Consider the following 25,800-nt stretch of genomic DNA (forward strand, 5'->3'; position numbering starts at 1 on the left):
TGAGCCACCCAGGCGCCCCAACTTAAGGTTTTAATGCTATAAATTTTCATCATAGCTTTTAACACATGAAAATGCTGGCTGAACTTAGCTCCCTGCCCGGAATATAAATTGGTTGGGCCTTTTTTATTCCCCTGAAGGCCTTAAATAAAATTGAAATCTGTTACCAACAGAAGGTTTATTATAAACAGGATATATCATACACTTTTTGTTCTTTCTAAGAAGTAAGGCTTCCCACTTGCTTAGTATATACAGTCTTTAAGTCCTTTCATATACATTTATTTGTTTTTTTTTTTTAACTTTTTTTACCTAGCATTTTCACATTTTATTTCCAAATAAATAGGACAGAAAAAAATTAGGCGCTTGAGGTAGCCACATCCAAATTATCCAAAATATTTATTCATCTAAGCAAAGCAGTTTCTTTTTTTTTTTTTTTTTCAATTAAAGATGTATGTGTGTGTGTGAGAGAGAGCGAGACAGAAAGATAGCACAAGTAGGCAGGGAGAAGGAGGCTTCTCCGCTGAGGAGGGAGCCCGATGCAGGACTCAATCCCAGGACCCTGGGATCACAACTCGAGCCAAAGGCAGCTGCCCAACAGACTAAGCCACCCAGGTACCCCAACAAAGCAGTTTCTTTGAGGTGTCACTTTAAGTGGATTTCTGTGACTTACCATAACCTTCTTTCTTTTATTTTCAAAACTACGCATTCTAGTAGGATTTTACCACCCCCATTTCCACTAAGAATTTATTGTCTAGAATTTAAGAAACTCTGGGTAAAATTAAAATACATTAAAAGGGAGGAAGCCGTGCTCTGAAAACAGTCAAACTAATGGCATTACACAAACAGTCCTCAGAGTTTGATCAGTACACCAGTAGCAGCACCTTCACCTGGGGACTGGTTAGCAGTGCCTGTTCTCACTCTGCCCCCAGCTCTGCGGAGTTTCAGAGTTTGGGGACGGGCAGCCATCTGTCTGCTCACAGGCCCTGCACAAGGTTCTGTTGCGGGTACAGCTAACATCTGACACCCACTGCCAGCAGCTGGGTCGTGTTCTGTTTCATTGCATTTTCTTACTATGTGATGATTGGTTTGTTGGTTTCAGGTTACAATGCCCTTTTAAGATATGAAGGATTTGAAAATGACCCTGGGCTGGACTTCTGGTGCAATGTCTGTGGCTCTGACATCCATCCAGTTGGCTGGTGTGCAGCCAGTGGAAAGCCTCTTGTCCCTCCCAGAAGTAAGTGGCCTCTTGACCCCTACTGTAATTGAATATATGTACTTCAGTGCAGTGTCACACGTAGTAATATTCAAGAGATATCAAAATTACAATAATACTTTTTGGTTTCACATATCTTATATGCTCGCAAGATATGCTTGTGATTTTTCAGTTTGTTTTTTGGGTTTTTTTTGTAACTCTTCTACAGAACCTTAATACTCTGAATTAGAGGGGAAATTGTTGTGGTTTAAAAAGTAGTTTATGAAGCAATTCTGCTCTTTGCTAAAGTGTAACTGGTTATTTCTTTTGTTTTAGCTATTCAGCATAAGTATACAAACTGGAAAGCTTTTCTAGTGAAACGACTTACTGGTGCCAAAACACTTCCTCCCGATTTCTCACAGAAGGTAAAGACAGGATCTTAGAAAGGACTGAAGTGTCAATTGAGAGCTCTAAAAAAGGAATAGCCTGGAAGTTTTTCTAAGGAATTATTTTAATTTAGTGAGCCAGATGATCTAGCTAAATGTCGAGTGCACTCAGTATTTTTAGTGGTACAATATTGAAATTATCCGTAGACCTTTGTCATGAATTCCGAACAGTCTTTGTTTGCTTTTGTTTAAGGTTTCAGAGAGTATGCAGTATCCTTTCAAACCTTGCATGAGAGTAGAAGTGGTTGACAAGAGGCATTTGTGTCGCACGCGAGTGGCAGTGGTGGAAAGTGTAATTGGAGGAAGATTAAGACTAGTGTATGAAGAGAGTGAAGATAGAACAGATGACTTCTGGTGCCATATGCACAGCCCGTTAATCCATCATATCGGTTGGTCTCGAAGCATAGGCCATCGATTCAAAAGATCTGGTAAGCACCTGTCACAGGACCACCTGTTGAAAACATCATTGAGGCTGAATTGTACTACCTGGTTATTTTTTCTCTACAGAATAGCAGAGATCAGAAATAGCATTCTAGTTGTCTGGGCTGCTCATTCTGCCTTAATTAGGGAAGGTTCACACCAGAATAGGAGTGTCCTGACTCCTTTATATTCCTTTCACTTGTTCTCAGTTCAAATATAATGCACTTTCGGTCACAACTACACTTGTTGTCTTTTTTTTTTTTTTTTTTTTTTTTTACACTTGTTGTCTTAACACTTTTCCTAGCCAGCCCATTTGAAAGATGTAAAGGTAGCCTTTCCCTTTGCATTCAGTTCTGATCAAAAGAACAAGATTAAATGTGGTTAGACTTAATACTAAACACATTAAAGCATACCTCTAAAGTTGTGATTCCCTAACTGGGGAATTACCAGCATTCTGACTGGCTGAATGGATTTAATAGCACACGTACTCTGAAGAGAGAAAGACTATTAGAAGATATTTTTCACCATAAATGTAGAAGGCATGTATTTCTGCCATGTTTTAGAGTATACATACCTTGTGAGTTTGAAACCTTCAAAGAAACGTGGTTTTTGGTCTTCTCACAAATGCTGACAGATTAGTATGTAACTTTTCCTTGTAGATATTACAAAGAAACAGGATGGACATTTTGATACACCACCACATTTATTTGCTAAGGTAAGAAGTTTTTATAAGAACCCTCATTTGTAAATTAGGTTTGAAAGAGGGTTGTGGGTTTTTTCCTAACATTATGGAAATCACAATTACATTTGTTCACGTAAAAGGAATTAAGACCTTGTGATCCATAGGTGTCATAACTATTGATTATAATTTTTCTTAAATTCTGTCTATTTGCCTGAGTTCTCTCTATTCTCTAACGGAAGTTTGAGTTATAATATTAGGCAGGTAGGAGAAGGCATTTGGTATTTTCATCTGATAAGTGTTTTCAGATTGGTAATATTTTAGTTGTTAGAATGATAACATTTATAACAGTGGCTGTGCTTTCATGTAATTCTTTAGGTAAAAGAAGTAGACCAGAGTGGGGAATGGTTCAAGGAAGGAATGAAATTGGAAGCTATAGACCCATTAAATCTTTCCACAATATGTGTCGCGACTATTAGAAAGGTAAGACTGTAGGTTTCCAAATTCAGAAATGCAACTCTAAGAATTGGGTTTAAGGTAATAGGAGAAGGAGGCCCTTAACATATTCGTTCGATTCGGGTGCCTGGGTGGTTCAGTGGGTTAAAGCCTCTGCCTCAGGGTCTTGGGATCGAGCCCCGCATCAGACTCTCTGCTCAGTGGGGAGCCTGCTTTCCTCCCTCTCTCTCTGCCTGCCTCTCTGCCTACTTGTGATCTCTGTCAAATAAATAAAATCTTTTAAAAAAAATACTCATTCTGACATAAAAGGCATGTATCTTGATCTTCACTGGGGGGAGGGATACTAGTAAAATAAATTTCAGTTTTCTTATCAGTGTTTTTTATAGCTTGTCAAGATTTTCATCTTGAGTCTGCTGCCTTTATTTATGGAACTGTATATCCTGAGTTAGAGAATATTGAAGTTACTTCCTGGTCAAAGCTAATCCAATACAGAATTGTAACAAGGCCAAGTTTATCTTCAGTTTCCTGTTTTTTTTTCCTTTTGTGCCTTTTTTCTTTTGATAATACTTTATTTTTTCCTTTTTTCCTCTCTCCTGAAGCTCCGTTTATGAAAGTTTCTAGAAGAGTTGTTCTTGGGGTGCCTGGGTGGTTGTGTCATTAGGTGTCCGCCTTCAGCTCGGGTCACGATCCTAGGGTCCTGGGATCTAGCCCCACGTTGGGCTCCCTCCTGGGTGGGAAGCCTGCTTCTCCCTCTCCCACTTCCTCTGCTTGTGTTCTTGCTCTCGCTGTCTCTCTCTCTCTGCCAAATAAGTAAATAAACTTAAAAAAAAAAAAAAGAAGAAGAAGACTGGTTCTCAATTCAAGTAGGCATAAGAATATGAATACCCTGGGAAACTTAAAAAAAAAATAAAAGTGACCAGACCTCTTAAGTGCCCACCCCATCCCTGTTGTGATTTCATCAGTCTGCTGGGGGGCCCTAGTATTGACTTTTTTTTTTTTTAAGTCCCCAGGTAATTGTCCATTACAGCCATGGTTAAGAACCACCAATCAGAATCTGCTTATATAAGAATATAGCTTGAATTGTTATTTGCATTTCAACCCAGTTTAAAGCCTTGAGCCAAAAGAACTAAAAACAGTAATGATTGCTGCCGTGTCCCAGGCTCAAGATCACACAGCTAGATGAGACCTGCTCCAAGCTTTTGTTCTTCTCTTTACCTGACTAGTGATCAGAATCACCCAGTATGATTTAGAACAGATTTCTGGGGCACCTGGGTGGCTCAGTTGGTTAAGCATCCAACTCTTGGTTTCAGTTCAGACCATGATCTTAAGGTCATGAGATTCAGAGATCATGATCTCTGGGTCACGTCAGGCTCCATGCTCAGCACAGAACCTGCTTGAGGTTCTCTGCCTCTGCTCCACCCCCACACGCATGCACTCTCATGCTCGCTCTCAAATAAAATCTTTAAAAAAAAAAAAAAAAGATTACCTTTAAAAATAAATAAATACATAAATAAAAAATAGATTTCGATGACCTACTCCAGACTACTCAGAATCACAAGAAGTATTACACACAATAATGTATTTGTTGAAAAAAGATAGAGTTCGCTAGGTGATTCTGATAGTCAGGTTTGGGAACCAGTGCCATTCATTATACCATGCTCTGTTGCGTGAAATGAGAATGAAGTGTCCAATGAGTATAGCATCAGACTTCACTCAGGAATTGCTTAGTTAATACTTGACCATGCTAGGTTTGGTCTGGACTCTAAAAAGCTTACAGTCTTGTAAAATAAGGTAAGATACATGAAAAGAAGTTTGAGGATCAACTATGACTTAAGAAAGGTACACAGTACTGATGGAATTCAAATAAAGGAGAGATCACTTAGTCTCAGGAATCAGGGAAAGCTCTATAGAAGAGAAGGTATTTGAAAACGTCACCTTGAGGGTTGGGAAAAACAGCCCTGCAGAGATGCAGGGAGGAAACTTGTGGAAAGAGGATGTGCCCAAAAGAATCAAGATAGAAAAGCACAGGCCGGGTTTGGAAGAGACAAGTCATTTACACGGTACACATCAAACAAGTTGCACTAAGGCATGCCTGGGTGGCTCAGTAGGTTGAGCGTCCGACTCTTAATTCTGGCTCAGGTCGTGATCCTCAGGATCGTGAGATCAAGGCTCGTGTCGGGCTCCACAGGCAGAGCCTGCTTAAGATTCTTTCTCCCTCTCCCTCAGTCCCTCCCCTGTGAACGCGCTGCTCTGCCTGCCCTTTCCCCCCAAAATAGAGGTTGTGCTGAATATTCTGGCCAAAGCTTCTCTTTCATAAGGAACAGAAACCTACTCAAGTTAGCTTTAGGAAAGTTACCCTGAGGCCAGGGCAGTCTCATAGACATGCAAGGATGCAGGATGAGAACCAGAAAGCCGGAAACCCGGTGCAATTCTCTCCACCTCTCTGGGCCTCTGTCCCACCTCTTCTCTGCTCTTTCACTTTTGTGGGTGGCTTCTGCTCACTCAGTCTCTGTGTGCAGCTGCTGGCTCCATTCTCTGTGACGGGCTTCCAGCTCCAGCTCCAGCTCCAGCCCGTGACTCCACAGCAGTTTAATCCTAATCCCCAGAGAGTCTAGCTGAGCCCAGCCTCTGGCTCGGTCCTCTAAGGTTAGATACTAGTCCTTACTCTGGTCAGCTGTAGTGAGAAAAGGGGAAAGGAATCCTATGTGAGTGAGGATAGCCCTTTCCAAAGGTGTAGGCAAGGCTGTTAAGAGGAAGTTCCCTGGGTACACATCCAACATAGTAGAAACAACTAGGAAAAGGGGCACTTTGGGATAGAAACTAAAAGATAACGTGGAACCAGGTGAGGCAGGCTTTGTTTTTTGTTTTGTTTTTAAGATTTTATTTATTTATTTGAGAGAGGGATAGACGTGAGCCAGCCGGGGGGCAAGGGTGCCATGGCCATGGGAGACAGAGAAGAAGGTTCCGCACTGAACAGGGAGCTCAATGCAGGGCTCAGCCCGGATGCAGGGCTCAATCCCAGGACGTTGGGATCACGACCTGAGCTGAAGGCAGACACTTAACCGACTGAGCCACCCAGGCGCCCAGTCATGCAGGCTTTGAATATGTGGTCAGACCCTCTGAGCTTTCTCTGGTGAACAGCTATATTGGAAGAACTTCCTGATGTAAACAGAGGTCGTAACCAATGAAATGTTAAGCTGTGTAAGACGGGAACTGTCCAAAGAGGAAGGCTGAAAGGAGTTCTCATACCATGTAGTGGAAAGAGAGTTCATGGCACAGATAGAAGGACTAACTTTAGGAGGAGTCGTGGGACCTGGTGCTTGCTCACCCTTAAAGCTGGCTTTGGCACCCTGCATGGACTCTCAGAGGGTGTGTTTAGCACACAGGGAAAAGGCAGGACTAAGACCCTGCAAGCAACACAAACTTCGAGCAGACGTGGAGAGGAGTTGTGGGCATGGAGGTTGATTACTGAAACAATGTGTGTAGGTGATGTCGCCAAAACAGAAAAGGGCCAAGATCAGAAATGTAAGGGTTGGAGGTGAAAAGACACCACCAACAGGAACAGGTAGTAAACTGTAGTGTAATGAGAGTCTGGGAGAAAACGTTTCAGAAAGTTGAGAGGAGTCAGCAGGTGTGGGATACTTCAGGGGCACTGAGGTCTGAAGAGGATGCGAGTTGGAGGAAAGGCACTTGGTCACCCTCTGGTCAGACTTGGTCACTGGTGATTTTAGCATTTTAGTAGGATCAGGACAAATCAGACTGCCAAGACTTACATAGTATATACCTGCAAGTAGGTCTCTGGGTGAAGTGTCCAGGAGTTCATCTTACTATTCTTGTACCTTTTCCGTGTTTCAAAGCAAAGTATCTTTAACAGCTTAAGTGTAATGGAAATTGGGAGACATTAGAAGATAAGAAGTAGTGTTTTTGGAGCAAAGTACCAGCGGTAATAGGACAAGATGGAAAAGTTTGTCTTGGGTGTAGGATACCACGTCTTAAAACAGGGGTGCAAAGAAAGGAATATGGGAACCCCTTAAAACAGGGGTGCAAAGAAAGGAATAAGGGTGACCTTAGTTTCTTTAGAAAGGAGCATGGGTGTGTGTAGCATAAGAGTTAAAGCAGAGGCTTGACGAAGCTGGAAAAGGTTTGGAAAAACTCCTCTGTGCTAAATCAGAAGAAAGAAGTAAAGTTATGATGAATGGGACTTCAAAGCTCGTGAGACAGAACAATTAAATTGGAGACGAGCACTCAGCCCTGTTTCATGGGGCCATAGCAGCCAGCACTTGAGCCACTGGCAAAGGCCGATTTGTCCTAGACCCCTGAAGTCACTTCTGTGTAACCCTGCTTTTGTTTTGGTACACACTGCAGTCTACAGAGGTTTTTCATTATCCTTTCAGTTAGTAACATAACTCAGTGAAGAAGCGTTTTTCACTTTGAAGAGACCATTATGTAATAGATTTTCCTTTCTTTTAGAATGTCAATTTAAAGGGTTGCTTTTATAATAGTGGTATCTAATTTCACATACCTGGAATTCTCTCAATTTAAAAGGTGCTGGCTGATGGATTCCTGATGATTGGGATCGATGGCTCAGAAGCAGCAGATGGATCTGACTGGTTCTGTTATCATGCAACCTCCCCTTCTATTTTCCCTGTTGGTTTCTGTGAAATTAACATGATTGAACTTACTCCACCTAGAGGTACTTCATCCTAATATGTACACTGGGTCTTCATCCTTGCCTTCTTTTTACATGGTATCTATTTACATCATTTAACCCAGCCCTGGATTTGGTGCTGTGTGAACCTACGATACGTGCATATGTGTAGATAAACGTGCATATACACAAGAGGTGTGGGGTGCTCTGAAAATATAAAACGCTGTATTCTAGCTAGCTTTAATAAATTATATTAGTACAGAACTTTTCCTGAACATCTATACATTTTATAATATGGATTGGTATTCTCCAAGCCCTGTTGAGATGGTGAGGTAGGTAATTGCACACATAAACTTTTGTTAAAAGTAGATACAGGCTAAAGCCTTTGAGGGAAAGCAAGTTTCCATCTTTAGAGTATCATGTGACTCTTAAAAAAAAAAAAAAAAAGGCATACCCTTAAATATCTCTCAAGGCTTAACCAGTGTCTTTCCTAATTTCAGTATCAGAGGCTTGGGTTTTTCTTTTAAGAAAAGAAGGGGGGAAAACTAAAACAGAGGTCTGTAAAAATAGTATTTCCCCAACCAGTTTTCTTTCTTGGAAAGACAGAAAAGTATCACTGTGAAGTATGAAATGCTAGATTGTCCTAAGTCTAGGATTTTAAATGCAAAATTCTGGAACTCTTGTGGTAGACAGGAGAGAGACACTTTTGAATTAGGTGAGTAGGCGCACCTATGTCTGTCTAGAAACAAAAGAAAATCCTTATAACATGGAGAAAAGGTTGCATTTGGATATATTAGCGCAAGAGTTAAAAGTTTATTATATAATCTAAAATCTGAGCTCTCAGTGTATACTAAGTTAACTTTTTATCTACATTTTAATCTTTCGCTAATTTTAAATGACCTGCTAGTTAAATGAGGTGTGTTTTTCAGGTTACACAAAACTTCCTTTTAAATGGTTTGACTACCTCAGGGAAACTGGCTCCATTGCAGCACCAGTAAAACTATTTAATAAGGTAAGTTGAAATAACGGCATAATAATTATGTGGAGTTTTGTTGTTGTTTTTTTTCTTTTTAAAGATTTTATTTATTTATTTGACAGAGAGAGATCATAAGTAGGCAGAGAGGCAGGCAGAGAGAGAGAGAGAGAGAAGCAGGCTACCTGCCAAGCAGAGAGCCCGATGCGGGACTCGATCCAGGACCCTGAGACCATGACCTGAGCCGAAGGCAGCGGCTTAAACCACTGAGCCACCCAGGCGCCCCTATGTGGAGTTTTTTTGATGCCTCGCAAATGCAAATCATTGCTGATCAAAATGTCTTTGCTTGTATTAGAATTTATAAATGGAGATTAACATAAACAAATATACAGTAATAAAACAATATATTTTCTTTACCTCGGATATGAAGCTCGTTTTCAAAGTTGGCTTCATTTTTAATCTGAGTAAATAGAAATGAATACATTTTCCAACTAGTTTCTTACGTAACTTCACCTTCATGTGTTTTTTTTTTTTTAATTTTTAAATTTTTTTATTAACATATAATGGATTATTCACCTTCATCTGTTTTAATAATTGAAGAATTTTTTACGGTTCTTTTGTTTGTTTAAATTAGGTTATTTGGTTACGTTGCCCTTTTTTTCCCCCCCCCCTTTCTTGGTGATAGTGGACTCGTGCTGCCTTCTTTTCACCAGTGGTAATGTTTTGCTTCTTCTATGTCAGGATGTTCCAAATCACGGATTTCGTGTAGGAATGAAATTAGAAGCAGTAGATCTCATGGAGCCACGGTTAATATGTGTAGCCACAGTAACTCGAATTATTCATCGTCTCTTGAGGATACACTTCGACGGATGGGAAGAAGAGTACGATCAGTGGGTAGACTGTGAGTCCCCTGACCTCTATCCTGTAGGGTGGTGTCAGTTAACTGGATATCAGCTACAGCCTCCGGCTTCACAGTGTAAGTTGGTATACAGAAAAGGTGTCCTTTTGTAAAAATCAGCAATTCTCCAGAGGACTGTTTCACATAAGTCATCTTGTGAGCTCACAGGACAAGAATATACCTTTGTCTGATTGGTTGCCAGGTAAGATCTTAAGACTGAACAATGCTATCACAGACTCAGACCATGGGTGCCACAGCAGTGTGAACCCAGTAGCCAGTTACATAATGACTCTAGACAGAAACACCATAGTAAGAGCAGCCTCCAAATGCAGCTAGACTTGTGTTAACGAGTTTGAAATGATAGATTGAAATGTATTTTACAGAATAAGTGCTTACTGAATAAATAATGGAATCTGTCTGGTATCATGGGTTTTACAGGAAAATGCACCCTTATTTTCAAAGCATCATGTACTTTTATAAGCTTAACAGTTTTGGTAAAGATAATTCGTCTAAGTTGTATCTAGAGACGTGTGCTCGCAGTGCTTATCTGGTACCAATTTTCCCTTTTATTTTTCAGCGTCAAGAGAAAGCCAATCAGGTTCTTCAAAACAGAAGAAAAAGGCTAAGTCCCAGCAATACAAAGGACATAAGAAAAGTGGGTCACCACATGGTGTTTATATACATTTCCTAAGCTGTTAACCAGTTGGGGTCACAGCATTCTCGCACAGAAACTAACATCCCTTGTGAGAGCCGGTGACTGTGCATTATGTATTTTGCTTAAAGGTGCAGTATGCCATAAAAGGCAAACCTCAGTGATGAGAAACACTTCTGTTTTAGTGGGCAGGAAAAATGATCACCATAATATTTTAAAACATGTATGGTGAAGAAGAGAGTACAAATAGTTCTCGAAGTAATATGTAAACCTACTGAAAATTTTTTTTAATCTTTTTTGTAAAACTTTTAAAAAGGGAAGCACTTGATATTTACAATGACTTAGAGCCTAAGAAGCCCATCTTTACCAATCCAAGCTCTCCTTCTAGAATAAGATTTTATAAGAAATTCAAGTTGGTGGCTAACAAAGTCAGGCCTAAAAATTTTTTTCTAAATATGCTTTCTGTATTATTTTTTACCTTACAATGAATGGTTATTGGCATTAATAGTCAAAATAACATAGACTATATTGATAGCCCTTCATTTTTACTCTTTTAAAATCTTTTTCCCTCCACATAGGAAGTCACAGGTTTTTCTCTTCATGACACTCCTCGTGGACTGTTTCATTCTGAGATAAGATTATTTTTATATAAAAATACTTTCATTTAAGGGTTAAAACTAAAACATATTTTTCCAGCTGACTCGCCATATGTTCATGTAAGTTTTAATCTGTCTCATTAACCACCAAGAGACTGAAGCAGCGTGAAGAATCAAACATACCCTTACTTTCTGATTACAGTCACTTGTTTTATACTTGTTATTTTTTTTCCCACTGGGGGACAGAAAACTTCTACCAGCCCCTACCGTGGTGCTCTCATGTCCTTCCAGCATGAAATTACGTCCGCCTCAACACTGATAACCTCCAGGCCTTTCTCTCACTCTTTCTTCTATATCAAAGATACAGGCCTCCCGTTTGTCCAGTTGCTTTTCCCACTAGCTGCTTGTCAGGTTCGATACTCACCTGAAAGAACTGTAGAGAACATTGCCAGGGAGGCAGATCAAAGCAATCCCCATGCCTCTGGAAACGAGGAGGAAGAATTCACATGGAGGCTTTGTCAGTGGACTAACCATAGCACGCATGGTCACTAAGCTTTCTGTGAGGTTGGATAGCACAGGCTGTGTTAGCCTGCCTTTTCGCTTTCTGTTGGGCAAGACCAAGATTCAGAATTTTCTTTCCAAGGTGTTGAATTAAGAACATTTATTATTACGTGACATTTTTTAGAAATAATTTCTGAGCGTTGGGTACACATGCCTCCCTCACGTTCACATGCCTCCCTCAGTGTGACTTTTGTGGGTTTGTTTCCACCTTAAGGGGTTTAACGATTTTGAATTAATGGGCCAGGGACATGCGGAAGAAGCATGAAACTAAAGAAGTGATAGTATCAATATGCCAGTTTATAGGGACATTTAATGGCACCACATTTCTTGATTAGCTGGGGAAATGAATTTATGTGTAAATATACCGTGTTCTTTAACTGTAATGTTTTGTAATAGCTCTTAATATTATGGCATCATCTTATGCCTTTAAATCGTCCTTTGGGCATAGGAAGGAAAAGGCCAGTAAGCCCACAGTCCCTTATTAGAAATCCTTGGGACCAGATGTGTTTTGGAATTCAGAATTCTTCAGATATTAGAAAAGTACAGGGTAGCAGATACTACATAACACCCCTTCCAGACTCTGGCACATTTTCTGAAGCAAAATAAATGTAAATGTTTACATTAAATGGGCCAAATAAAGATTAAAAAGAGGATCACCAAGCAAGGTCTGGTTTTGTTGCCAAAGTTTTATAGGAAAACTGAATAGTGGAATTGAGGATAAGGAATTATAGTGCCATATGAGTGAAGAAGCAGCAGTCTTCATTGTAACTCCCTGTTCCCTTTATTGTTTTTGTAGAGCTCACCAGATAGTTCATTAGACATTTTTCCTGCAAAACTTGACTTGCCCAAATAGGAAAGAATTTGGGGTCCATAAATGTGATTTATCCATTGCATGTGGTATCATTAGCAGATCAGCCACAGACTCTTCTCTTTTTAATTTTGCTTACATATTATTGTATTCAGGCTCTTTGGTTTCATATTCTGGCTTCTCAGTCTTTTTGTACTCAAAATCATCCATTGGTGTGTTCTTTGGTAGTGTTGCTTTTTGTTTGGTCGTTTTGCATTTTGTTTTGTTTTGTTTTAGCAGAAATAGTTGATTGGCTTCATTGTTCTAGATTGTTTTGCAGTGATCTGTGTTCATGCTACAAAGGGATAATCATTGACCAGTGCTTTTGAATAACGATAGTGTTCTGCCAGGAGAATCAGATAGACAGTTGCGTGTGTGTGGTCTGTCCAATATGAAAAGCCTTATTTTTTTCAAGGTTTAGTAATTCTAGAGCTGGAAACCCAGCACACTAATTTCTGAACCATCTTTGGGGGACTGTTAGAAGCAGTAGAGAGCTGGAGCTCCTCCTTGGATTTTTACCTCTTAGTGTGTCATACGTTAGGAAAAGCCTAAATGATTTGCTGCATGTGATTTTGGTTCGGCAGTTGAGAGTTGAATGTGTACTCACTACTAGCTTAGTTTCCAGACCATTTTACAGAAGAATACTGTCCTAGATTTATCTTTTAGTCCTGATTTCATGAAGCATAATTTCTGATTGCTCTCGCTTTGATTGTTCATATACTCTGGAAGAAAACAAATGTAATTTATAGTCTCAGAGGTATGTAAGTATCCTTCAGCTTTCAGCCTGACTAATGCAATATGTTGGCTCAGTATTTGCAAAGTTTAGAATATTTTTTGCTAGTGAAAGCATTGTATAAATCTTCAAAGGCTTATATTTGCTTATGAAACTATGACCAAAGGTGTTTCGAAAGAAATTAGATTGCTTAAGTACTTGCAGGCAACAAGCTTTAAATTTTAGAATGCTTTTCAGAGTAAGAATTGTGTTTTCTAAAAGACTGGATTGTAATCCGAAAGGTAGGAGAGCACATTTCATATCAATAATCCTGCCACCTAGATGATACATTTATTCAGCCATTTAATTCTCCCCAAAAGCCAATCCTTTCACCTTATACGGCAGTGAAATACTACCCCACAAGTAGAGTTTTAAAACTTTCTCTCTCTTCCATTGGATTTTCAACCTCCTTCAAGGTAAAATTTTCTTGAAGGAAGTTAGCCTGCTATTCTCCACACTGAATGTTCTAGGTGGTTTGTTTTGCCTTGTTGTATTTTATTTCATCTTATTTTTTTAAGATTTTGTTTTTAAGTAATCTCACACCCCAGTGGGGCCGGAACTCACAGTCCCAAGGTCAAGAGTCGTAGTGTGCTCCACGGACTGTACCAGCCAGGTGACTCACTTCGTTGTATTTTAAGTTGATGTAAGAGTCAGGAACCAGGATTCCCAGGCTCTCAGAGACCAGGAGCAATGTCCCCCATCATTCACCCTGAACATACACCCCCACACGTATACACCCTCACAGTCCTTGTTTTCAGAAATACAGACCTTGCATAGTCGGTTCTCTGATCAGAGTATCCTATGCAACACAGGCTTTCCTAGTTATAATGCACTTTTCTTACCACACATGTAAGTAAAAGCTTACTTTAGTTTGACTTGATATTTAGAGAGGAAGATGCCAGTTGGGAAGAAGCCTGTCAGTTTGTCGAGCCTGCCCATGACAGGTGGGGTGCGGAGGAGCTTCTCTGGTGACGAAGAGTTGACTCCTCCTCCATATCGAACCCTTCCAGCACAGACAGCCCCAGAGGCCTTCCCACCTCCCAGCACTAGCCGAGAGTTCAGTCCCAGCCTCAAAACAGGTAATAGTCCCCTCCGCACCTCAGGTACTACAGGGGGTGAAAGTCTGGGCAGGGCGGTGGGAGACAAAGCATGGTCCAGCATGACAGATGCTGACTCATTAAATTTTTCTTTTTCTTTCAACTAAAAACTTCATCTTCACTAGTCCTTGGGAGTCACTTCACTGAAGTTGAATCATCAGGGAGGGATTTTTATTTTCTTTTAAACCACTTCTTGAGCCTCGCATTAAGGTAAAGCTCATCATTTCAGTTTCTGGAATTGTGAGACGACTTGTCCTGTTCCATGGTTTCATTAAAATAGTTGAACATTTTCCATTGCAGAATTCCATGTGGTGTGACCTGGGGTGAAGGACATCATGAGGGATCAGCCTGATTAATCAGACCCAAAGATGAGGCTTTTCATCTCTCACTCATTAGGAAGGATGTGCTTTGTGTTCCTGTGGAATTTGGGGTCTGGTGGTAACACTGTGACCACCACTGTAGTTGAATAACATGAACTTGGACCTAAATACTTGTATAATTTTGGTGTTGAATTTGAGTAAAATTTATTCCCATAACTTCATGTTTCTGTATTTACACTGATTCAGTAAGTGACATTTAATTTGAATTTAATTTATCTGGCCAAGCTAGTAGATTGTAAGGAAAACTGCAAAAGGTTTAGCCCTTCGTAATTGCTGAGAGCAAACATGTTATCATAGAATAGCCAAGAGGCTTCACTTGCATGTGATGAACTTCAGGAGTGAGTCGGGAGAGACAGCTTCGCAGCCTGAGTCCTGTCGGCCTTGGCATGTGTTCCACTGTGTCCTAGCTGTTGCTTTTAAACTCGGTGGTTTTATTCAGTCGGCGGTCTTCACAATGCGTTTTGTGTGTGGGAAACCCTGATGGGACTTAATACCTAGCTCTGTTCTCTTCTTCTTCCTCCGTTTGATAATGTCTTTATGTCTGAAGTTTCTTGGGGTTTTGGCTTTTTCTTTTGTGGGTATGGATTTTGGTTTTTTCTTTTGGTTTTGTTTTATTTTGTGGGAGGAGGCTGGGGGCGGGGGTTGCCTTGTGTTCTTTAGCTTTTGCCTCCCTACTAGTGTATTAGGTCATCTTCATCCTTCCTAGTCTGTCTCTCTGAAGATCACTCTGATATCCTTATATCTAGAGGGAAATTACTATGCCTTTTTTGTATTAAAAAAAAAAAAAAATAGGCTAGGACTGCAAATTTAAGTTTATCTGTTCCTCAGTGGAAAAACGTTCAAAGTCTAAAGAACATTTCAGTTTCTCTTCTTGTTTGTCTGTCTGACTTTGTTTTTGTACTTGTTATTTATGACATAGTCTTCTTTAACCCAAGTTGTTAACTATAGATATTGTGAGCTCTGAGTATGTTTGAATTTTTCTTGGGTGTTAGGTGTTTTCTTTAAGCATTGGACTAACTTAGGTGTGTGTCAGGTTCTGTGAGAGGTTACTGATTCATGTAAAATAGAACTTCGAGGATTGGCAAAACCCAAGAACTCAGAGTAGACGTGTGGGATGGGAACCAGGGGGTCTCCTACTTGACGCCCTTCTTCCACCCGTGTCTGTAGTGCCTCCTCAACTGGGGACATGTCTCTTGGGACGTGGTGTGATCTTTCTCTGCTGAAAGTGTGTGGGGACTGCATTCCTGTCTTAACTACCTGAAAGCTGCAGTTTGATTAGCTACTGAGAATTTATTATTTCTGGACTTCCCCAGCTAGGTAAATATGAATATGATTTCCATTAGCTTATCTCCTGAGATGTTAGTGAGTAGAGCCCACAAAGCAACTTCCTTTTAAAAAACGACACTCGGGAGATGCACTTGCATGGAAGTTGGCATCTGGCCACAGGGTCTATTTTATTTCATCCATCATTCATTGAGAATAAGGCCTGGAAAAGATAAATAATTAGCCTTAAGACACCAGACAGGCTTTATTTTAGGTTCCATGAAAACAGTGAAACTTTGCATGAAAGCATTCTACATCTGAGTGAACGGTTTCACCTTTATCTTAAGTTACTTTATTTTAAGCACATTGTTTCCATATCTTAACATGTGTAGAAGCATAATCCAGAAATTCATTGTTAATAGTAAATGCGAATAGTTTCAGAACTGTTTAGAATCTCAGTTTACCTTTCTTACATTTCAAAAAAACAAAAAACAAAGTAACATCCATTTGAATGGAACGTGTTTGGTCGTGAAGCACTGGGAGTTATTTTCTCATTCATGTAGCCATCTGACCATCCTATAAAAAGATACTGTGTCAACCAACCTTTTATCGTGGGTACTGCACCTTTAATGAACTTGGGGTTTTTCTTTCCCATGTGTTTATTTTCACAGCATTGTTCAAATGTCCTTAACAATTAATGTGTGTTGGTTAGATTTGAAAGATAACTAGTGTATACTTGATATTCTCCATAAAAGCATTTTTAATTAAATTAAATTTTTTTAACAAAAGAACTGCACAGTCTTGTTTGCTTTGACTTTCAGCAGTTTGATTCCTGTTTGTTTTGTTGTTATTATAGGCAGAGTGTATTCGCTTTTCTGTCTTTGGGCTTGAAGTTTCTTAACACCATTACCAAAACAAGTACCAAAGTAAAATGAAATGAATTGACATCTCTCAAAAGAGTATTATTTAAATTATTAAGTAAGGTGTCAAAGATCTTAAGATTTCTTTTTAAAGTAACCGCTACAGCCACTGTGGGACTTGAACTCACAACCCCGAGATCAAGAGTTGCATGCTCTGCGGACTGAGCCGGCCAGGCACCACAGAGACCACTATTTTTGGAACTAATTTTTTATAACTAAGATCAGGACGGAAAATATTTTTCTATGACTGTACTGTTTGACTCTAAAAGTGTAACCATTTTAGGGCACCTGGGTGGCTCAGTTGGTCAAGTATCCGCCTTCGGCTCAGGTCATGATCCCAGAGTCCTGGGATGGAGTCCCACATGGGGCTCCCTGCTCTACAGTGGGTCTGCTTCTCCCTCTCCCCATTGCTTGTGTGTGCATGAGCACGCTCTCACTCTTTCTTGGAAAAATAAGTAAAATCTTTAAAATTAAGAAAGTAAAATTGTAACCATTTTAATATGGTTCCACATGGCGATACTGTCTAATTAGTGCTTCTTGAAAACTTAGTTGGCTCACTATTTATCTAAATACTCTGAGTCCCAATTCTTCTGATAAATTGAACTTTTTTCTATATAAGCAGTTCCACAGTGGAAGAAACAAAAAGTCCACACTTTTTATTTGGAGCTCGTGCCTGCAGGCAGCAGACGGGTGCTCTCAGGGAGCATGAGCACACCAGCACGAGCGGGGGCTACACGCAGCGCATCCACATCTGTGCCACATCTGTGGCAGGCACTGTGGCAGAGGGAGGCTCGGGCTGCCCAGCTACAGAGCACAGCAGCCAGGAAGTTCCCACTGATCACAGCCCCTGGAGATGGCTGGCATCCTGGTGCCAAGTCTCCCTGCTTTCCCAGGTCTTAGGTGAAATCTCTTGTCTCAGAGCAGTCAGGCAAATTGAAAAGGACCATGGGACACAGGCCAGGGAGCAGGAAGGACACAGTTTGTGACCTCTGATGGAACACATCTGTGTGCTGAAGAAATTGGAGAAGGAAACTAGCCCTGCTCATCACGGGATTAGATTCCAATCAGTCTTACTGTTAGCATACTGATCACCCATCCTTTCAATTATTTGGAATTTGACCAGCTCAATTTTGGTTAAACAGTAACATTTTTAGGAAACCTGGACACATCTCTGAGAGGTTGGTAGTTAGATAATTTTTATTAAAAGTGGGGACGTAGATAGGAAAATCTCAGAATTAAACAGCCTGAAGTTTTTGCCCAAGGCTATACTGCTGGGCCCCCCAAAGAAGAAATTTCTCTTTCTCATCATCTTTGCTCTCCCTCCTGTCCCTAAGGATTCTAACTAACTAGCATGACTTCAGTGGCTGTAAAGAAATCTAAGCCCCACTGAAAATATTAGAAACTGGAGGAAAAAAAAGAAAGAAACTAGAAAGTAGTTGTCCACAGAAGACCTCCTGGAATATGACCTGTTTATAAATTGAGGACTGCCTATACTGTTGGGTTTGTGCTCAGTGGGTAAAGCATGCTGTTCTTAATCTCAGGGTCAAGAGTTCAAGCCCCCTGTGGGGTGTGGAACCTACTTAAAATTTGGGAAAGGAAAAAGAAAGGAAAGGAGAAAAGTCCTCAGATAAGGACTGCAGCAGTACTACTGTTAAGTGATGCCATTGGCAGTGTTCACTGTTTTGCACCAGTGATTTTCTCATTGCCAATGTCAGACAAGCTTCGTTTTGCCTAAAATGATTACTCAAGTTTTCCATGATTTTAGTTTTAATACAGGTGATCTAATACCAGTTATCACTTGTTTTTATAAGTATGTAAGTTATATATATACATAATACCCATCTTATAGATGATAGAATTCTTTGTATTATTTATAAGTACTATTTTAATATTATCAGATTTATATCTTTTTTTCTATAGGGAGTCTTTTTAATAAAGGTACTCCTTGGAAATAATAAGACTGCATTGAAGTCCTATTTATTGGGTTGTTACTCATTTTAAATATTATAGTTCAGAATAATGTAAGAAATATGTCATTGTTGTATAGACCTTGACATAAAAGTGAATACTTCACTGTAAGAAAAATTCTAATTGTTCTCGCCAAATTAGTGCTCACTATGGCCTTGACCGTTTCATTGAACATGTCCATTGTGCAGTATCTTACAGTTCCTTTACGGAACTTTCCTTAACTGCTGATATACTTTGAAAATTAAAATGAATTAAGTGTTCCTACTTTGGGGGGTTAATTTTTAGAGCTATTGAAGACATGTAAAGTTGGTGGAACCTGAAGATTGAAAGTAATCTGCATATTCTAGAAAGGCTTAATAACATCGCATACATTTATCCCTTTCGTGCAGTGACTACATTGCAGCTGAAGGAGGAGTTGATGGACGGAGAGGATTACAACTTCCTCCAAGGAGCATCTGATCAGGAAAGCAATGGCTCTGCCAACTTCTACATCAAACAAGAGCCCTGAGAGGGCTCCAAAACTGAGGGCGGGAGGGGAAGAATTTTACACAGGACTGATTTATAATCCCTCGAGCTGTACAGCGGGGCTATTCTACTGGGACATTTTGCTAAACATAGAAAATTTCAGTTCCAGATTTTTCAGGTGGGTGGGGAAACTATTTTAGTCGTGGGGGGAAATTTTTCAATTTATAAAGATGGACAATTTTTGTGTTGTATTTGAAGCTTTTGAAAGAATTTTGTAATATTTTCCAAGTTTGGATTTATGTGCATTGTTAACAACTGAAATTCTAACTTTTTGGTAAGATTAAAGTTTAGGTAGCAGGATTGAAGGAAATGATTTAAGAAGGATATAGTTGTAAATGCAAATGAACTGTCATTACAAATGAACCTTTTTTGGTACCTGTTGGGAGATTTTTGGGATTTTAGAAGTTAGGCCAGTCACATCTCCAGCTTCCTTTGCTGCAGAAATATGCAACTGAGCCCCCCTCTCGTGGAGGGTTCATCACCACATAGATCATGGAAGGGGAATTAAATCCGCTTGGTGGCATTTTGTTGTAGCCCATTTTAAATGTTTGTACAGAAATGTTTTTCATTCTGTGAAAATTTATTTGGAGTTCTATATGAAACTGGAAGAACTCTGATACTTTTATATGTTCTCTTTTAATTAAAAATGATTAAAATTATCCTAACACTAAAGTGTTAAACTGGAATGGTTGACCAGATGAACAGGATCTCAGTGTACACATTGAGGGGTTGGGGAAAGTATAATATTGTCCTTCGTTCGTTTTCTTTTCCTTACTAAAAGACACGCTACAAGAGGGATTCTGATCAGTTCTCTGCCATTTCCCTCCATCTGTTAGATAATACTTAATATAACCACACCCCAAAACAGATGTTCTTCTGTATAACCAGTAGAATCCAATCAAAAGTTGTTTAAAGCCAAAAATCAGTTTAGAATTCAAAATCATTCCAGCTCTGCTTTTAACTATCCCGGATTTGTTTAAAAAAAAAACAAAACAAAAAACTAATTTGAAAGAGAATTTAATTTTCTTAAAATTCCATATATATATATAGTATGAATTGTCTTTTAATTGTATTCAAAATTAATTTTAACAGTAATAACTGATTTGGACCATTTCAAACATTCCCTCCTTTAAAATTCACATGGCTTCCTTTAAAAAACAAAAGGATACAAGGGTAAATTGGTGAAAGGTTTGCTCTCTGCATTTTTCTAACTTTCTGAGTTGTGACTGAATGAGAGAGCTCTAGCGTTTACCAGTGAGGTTCATAAACTAAACTCTCAGGAATTAATTGCATCTGTTCTAGAAGTGCTTCTGGGTCTTAGCCTGGCCTCTTCAGAGTGGTAACATTGACCATCTCCTCTGGAATATAGGTAGGGCTAATTAGAAATTAATCAAAATGATTAACCTCTAAAGTCCTTCAGCCTATGGAATGCTTTAAAAAAAATGGTAATGGAAAGCCCCAGGAGACCATTTTAGGTAAGATTTTTGTTTGAATATTAAAATGCATAGAACATTAAAAACCAGCAATTTATTTTCTAAAATATTGCTCTACTTTTGGGAATAATAGCATTGGTAATACGCACAGGTTTACCTCATTCTATGCAAGAGGGGTTAATAACATAAGGTTTTGTAGTTGCTACTGGAAGTAAAATTTGTTACTTTATAGTGTAAGAATGTATGGAATCGCATGTCAACATTTCTTAATACTGACTCTTTAGGGGCATAAATGCAGATCATATCAACGCCAAGTTGATTCTCATGTGTCAAATATATGTGAATTCAGCTGTTAAATTACTGGATATTTATCTTAAACAACCTTACTGAGAGGGACCTACTGTAAATGTGACATCCTCACACTTCCCAAATCTTTAACTTTTAAGAATCTTCCCATAAACGTAAAGCCTAGAAGAAGACTTCCACAGCAGGGCTTAACCATGGTCTTCATTCTCAGGCTCTGGTTCCGTGACAGGAGCTGCAGGGCATGCTTGGCCATACCTGGGGCTTAGGGGCCCTGTGGGGAACTGGGTAAAACCAGGAGGGATTTGATTTGGAGCCTGGTAATTAGTTCTGTGCGCAATGCTCATTTGTAGCCAGGTCTTAGAAGCTTCCAGTCATACAGCAAAACCAGGCTCTGAGTGTCTTTGAATGTCCCACCTGTTCGTGAGATGTTTCTTGTCTTGATCCCGTGACCAACAGTTAAAGGTTGGCAAGGACTTCCTGTGGTATCAGCACAGTCTGAAGCCCTCCTCATTGTTCAGGCTCTAACTCCTGCTGCTGATAAACAGAAAACAAGTTAGTGCAGAGGAGAGTGATGTCTTAGCCATAACTCCAGTCGTATGACCCAATAGCCCCATTCTCTTTTATGGTTCAAAACGTACTGCTGACCTTGGGTTTGTTTTCATTTCTCTCCTCTTAGGATTATTGGGGATTTTTGGTAGTTTAAACTCCTTAACCTTTTCCTTGCTGTGTATGAGGAAAGCTAAAGCTGTTATCAACTTCTTATTCTACGGATACTAACACGGGTTTTCAGTGTTTGTTTGTTTTTATTATATTAATTTTGCGTGATGTGAATACCCTCTCCCATCAATACTTGTATTATGGTGCTATATATTTGGTAATGATCCTTTACTATTGGGAAGGGATTTTAAAAATACTGTGATGAAACTGGGTTGCTTCCTTTGATTTTCATATTTTAAATAAAGCCACAGTCATTTATACAAAAGAAAAGCATCTGTCCCTGGGCAAATCTTTTGAGGACAGAGGTCAAAGTAAACTGCATAAGGTTTTTACATCATTTCTGTATGTATTTGATATATAGATCAATATCTGTACAAATTTAATCTTTTATTTTCTTGGTAACTTGTGATCACTGAGGAAGTATTTGAGACTTTCTCATGAAGTGTATATAATGGCGTGAAAAATTCCTTCAGAGAAACTTATGTTCCTTTCATTTTTACCAAACTGCAAATTTTCAGCATGGATGTGAAAAGCATTAAAATTATAACTTTGTGTACAAGATGAAAATAATTCACTAAATTGCCCTTTTTTACACAAAATAAAATGTTAAAGTTAAGTTGTATTGGAGCAATTCTTAATACACTTTGGTTTTTGAGGGGTTTCCTTTTTTTCTTCAAGATACTGAGTGCCTTCTGCAAGCAAGCCAGATGCCTGCTTCCTCACAGAAATTGTGACCCAGTGAGGGGAAAGCAGGCACGTTTACTCCCGGCTGGCAGGGGAGGAACAGTATGCGGGGGGCTGTGTGGACGTGGCTGCGTTTGAGCCAGGATTGCACAAAGGTACATGGCCAAGCCACGGCATGGCAGAGGGGGTGCAGACCACTGGTAGGGAGAGTCCATCACTGTAGCTAGAACATGGGGGCTCGGGGTTGGTGTGCTTGTTGGGGAACATTTTTTTTTAAAGATTTTATTTATTTATTTCATAGAGATCACAAGTAGGCAGAGAGGCAGGCAGAGAGAGAGGAAGGGAAGCAGGCTCACCACTGAGCAGAGAGCCCGATGCGGGGCTTGATCCCAGGACCCTGGGATCATGACCTGAGCCGAAGGCAGAGGCTTAACCCACTGAGCCACCCAGGCGCCCTGAATATTTTGTTTATTTATTGGACAGAGAGATCACAAATAGGCAGAGAGGCGGGCAGAGAGGAAGGGAAGCAGGCTCTCTGCCGAGCAGAGAGCCCGATGCAGGGCTCGATCCCAGGAGCCTGAGACCATGACCTGAGCTGAAGGCAGAGGCTTAACCCACTGAGCCACCCAGGTGCCCCTGGGAAACATTTTTTTTTTTTTTTAAGATTTTATTTATTTATTTGACAGAGATCACAAGTAGGCAGAGAGGCAGGCAGAGAGAGAGAGGAGGAAGCAGGCTCCCTGCTGAGCAGAGAGCCTGACGAGGGACTCGATCCCAGGACCCTGAGATCATGACCCGAGCCGAAGGCAGCGGCTTAAACCACTGCGGACAAAATTCATAAGATGTGAATAAATGATCCCAGCTGGCTCTGGCTGTTTTCATGAGGAAGAAATGCAAGACATCCTCCTTTACCAACAACTAAGTCATTAGTAAATTATCCAGCTTTTACTTTAAAAAAAGCAGTTTGTAGAGAATTTTACGGATGTTAAGATAGATGGATTGGGTCTTCCGGGGTTAATTCCATCATCACACTTCAGAAAAATTTAACACACTGCAAGAAAAAGGTAGAACCTGATTTCTGCCCTGCTTTCTCCCTTAAATGGCTTCCATGGCTGCCTAGTACGTTGGAATTCCCAGCTTGGCTCTCATTTACAGTCCCATGAGCTTTGAGATACACGTACTGTTCTTGAAACCATTACATGCCCGTTGGGAAAACTAGGTTCCTGGTATGCTTTATGCCCAACATACGCTCTGAGAGTACCAAGTGTTTCCCCGAAACTAACTTTACCCTTTTGGTGGTATCCAGCCTTGTGAGATCAGGGGACAACAGTAAAGGATTTCTTCTTGCGGACTGTTACTGAGACTAGTGCATTTAATATGCGTTCCCAAAAAGAGTTTCATGGAACGCACAAGAGGTTCTGAAGGAGGTGTCTGCTCTCACACACCTAGCTGGGTGATAGGATGAGGTCCAAAATCCAAACCTACTCCAGAGCCAGTAACTTTAATCTCACCACAGTCCACACTTTCTCACTCAATAATTGTTCCAAAGTTCACACCATTCCTCTCAGCTTTGCCCACGCCAAGTTTGATTTCAGTTACCCTCCAAACTCAAAATTTTCACTAAAGGTGAGGGTAGTGAAGGACAGTGACCAAGAGCATGAGGTCCGAAGCCAGCCACTTTTACTGAAACAATCCTTGTTAATTCTGTAACTTGACTTCCGTTTCCTCAGCTGTAAAATGGGGCCACCAGGACCAATCTCCTGGGAGTTGTGAGGATTATAAATAAATTCGTATGTGTAGCCTTAGAACAGCCTTGACACAGAGTAAGCCCATAACTGCTGTCCATCCAAGTACCTCAGCCTGTGAGTCACTGCAAGACTTCGAGACACATTAAAATGCAGATCTGGGGATGTCTGAGTGGCTCAGTTGGTTAAGCGTCTGCTTTTGGCTCAGGTCATGATCCCAGGGTGCTGGGATCGAATCCCACATCAGGCTCCTTGCTCAGCAGGGAGTCTTGCTGCTTCCTCCGCCTGCTGCTCTGCCTGCTTGTGTACTCTCTCTCACAAATAGATAAAATATTAAATAATTAACTTAATACAGATCCAGGGACGCCTGGGTGGCTCAGTCAGTTAAGTGTCTGCCTTCAGCTCAGGTCCTGCGATCGGACCCTGCATATGCTTAGCAGGGAATCTGCTTCTCTCTTTCCCTCTGCCCCTCCTCCCTGCTCCTCCCTCCTTCCCTCTCTCTCTCTCTCTCAAATAAAGTCTTTTTCAAAAACATGCAGAGGTACCTGCAGTTAAGTTAAGCGTTTGCCTTGGGCTCACAGGTCATGATCCCAGAGTCCCAGGATCGAGTCTCACGTCCAGCTCCCTGCTCTGCAGGAAGCCTCCTTCTCCCTCAGCCTCTGCCTGTTGCTCCCCCTACTTGTGCTATGTCTCAAGTAAATAAATAAAATCTTTTTTTTTTTTTAAAAATGCAGATCTGATGGGGCGCCTGGGTGGCTCAGTCAGTTGAGTGTACGACTCTTGGTTGTGGCTCGGGTCATGATCTTGGGGGTCCTGGGATCAAGCCCCAAGACCAGCTTAGCGGGAAGTCAGCTTGAGAGTCTCTCTCTCCCTCTGCCCCTCCTCCCCCACTCATCCTCTCTTTCTCTAAAATATTTTTTTTAAAGGTTTTATTTATTTGACAGGAGAGAGAGAGTTCACAAGTAGGCAGAGAGGCGGGCAGAGAAAGGAGGAAGCAGGCTCCCTGCTGAGCAGAGAGCCGGATGCGGGGCTCCATCCCAGGACCCTGGGATCATGACCTGAGCTGAAGTCAGAGGCCTTAACCCACTGAGCCACCCAAGCGACCCTAAAATAATTTTTTAAATGCGGATCCGTGAGCCTGCTCCATCCATAATTGTAGTAATCAAACTACTTAATGTGGTGAGAGCATGTAGCATGTACAAATATATTACACGTGAAGAAAAATAATTTAGAAAATGTTAAAACTTGTGAACTGCTGACTTAAAGCTAGAATCCTGACAGTTTTTGCACCAAACTGTCAATGTATTTTTGTCATTGTCTTGCCGTCTAACCCATATGCATAAAAAAAGTAATATTGGGGCACCTGGGTGGCTCAGTGGGTTAAAGCCTCTGCCTTTGGCTCAGGTCCTGATCTCAGGGTCCTGGGATCGAGCCCTGCATCGGGCTGCCTCCTCAGCAGGGAGCCTACTTCCTCCTCTCTCTGCCTGCCTCTCTGCTAACTTGTGATCTCTCTCTGTCAAATAAATAAAATCTTAATATTGTGTCTTTTGAGTCTTTTATGTGCCACTAGCATATAAAGCTTTCTCCAGATGCCTAGCCAGAAAACAGCTATTCATAAACCCAGA

At 40.5% G+C, this 25,800-nt stretch overlaps 1 protein-coding gene across 6 annotated transcripts in view; it reads left to right on the plus strand.

Annotated features, from left to right (window-relative positions):
• The window catches only part of MBTD1 (mbt domain containing 1), a 69,453-nt gene extending 47,687 nt beyond the window's left edge, over window positions 1-21,766 (plus strand). For 5 of the 6 annotated variants that reach the window (XM_045985716.1, XM_045985718.1, XM_045985717.1 and 2 more), the window contains 10 exons: window positions 1,097-1,231; window positions 1,526-1,614; window positions 1,829-2,063; window positions 2,715-2,770; window positions 3,113-3,217; window positions 7,736-7,883; window positions 8,768-8,850; window positions 9,553-9,787; window positions 10,287-10,364; window positions 19,155-21,766. In XM_045985716.1, the coding sequence (XP_045841672.1) occupies window positions 1,097-1,231; window positions 1,526-1,614; window positions 1,829-2,063; window positions 2,715-2,770; window positions 3,113-3,217; window positions 7,736-7,883; window positions 8,768-8,850; window positions 9,553-9,787; window positions 10,287-10,364; window positions 19,155-19,273 (1,283 nt within the window). In that variant the 3' untranslated portion in view covers window positions 19,274-21,766. The remainder of the gene's footprint in view (window positions 1-1,096; window positions 1,232-1,525; window positions 1,615-1,828; window positions 2,064-2,714; window positions 2,771-3,112; window positions 3,218-7,735; window positions 7,884-8,767; window positions 8,851-9,552; window positions 9,788-10,286; window positions 10,365-19,154) is intronic. The other variant, XM_045985719.1, reaches the window with a different exon arrangement.
• Window positions 21,767-25,800: the final 4,034 nt, after the last annotated feature.

The sequence above is a fragment of the Meles meles genome, chromosome 18 (genome assembly GCF_922984935.1).
Source record: "Meles meles chromosome 18, mMelMel3.1 paternal haplotype, whole genome shotgun sequence".
Taxonomy (NCBI): Eukaryota; Metazoa; Chordata; class Mammalia; order Carnivora; family Mustelidae; genus Meles; species Meles meles.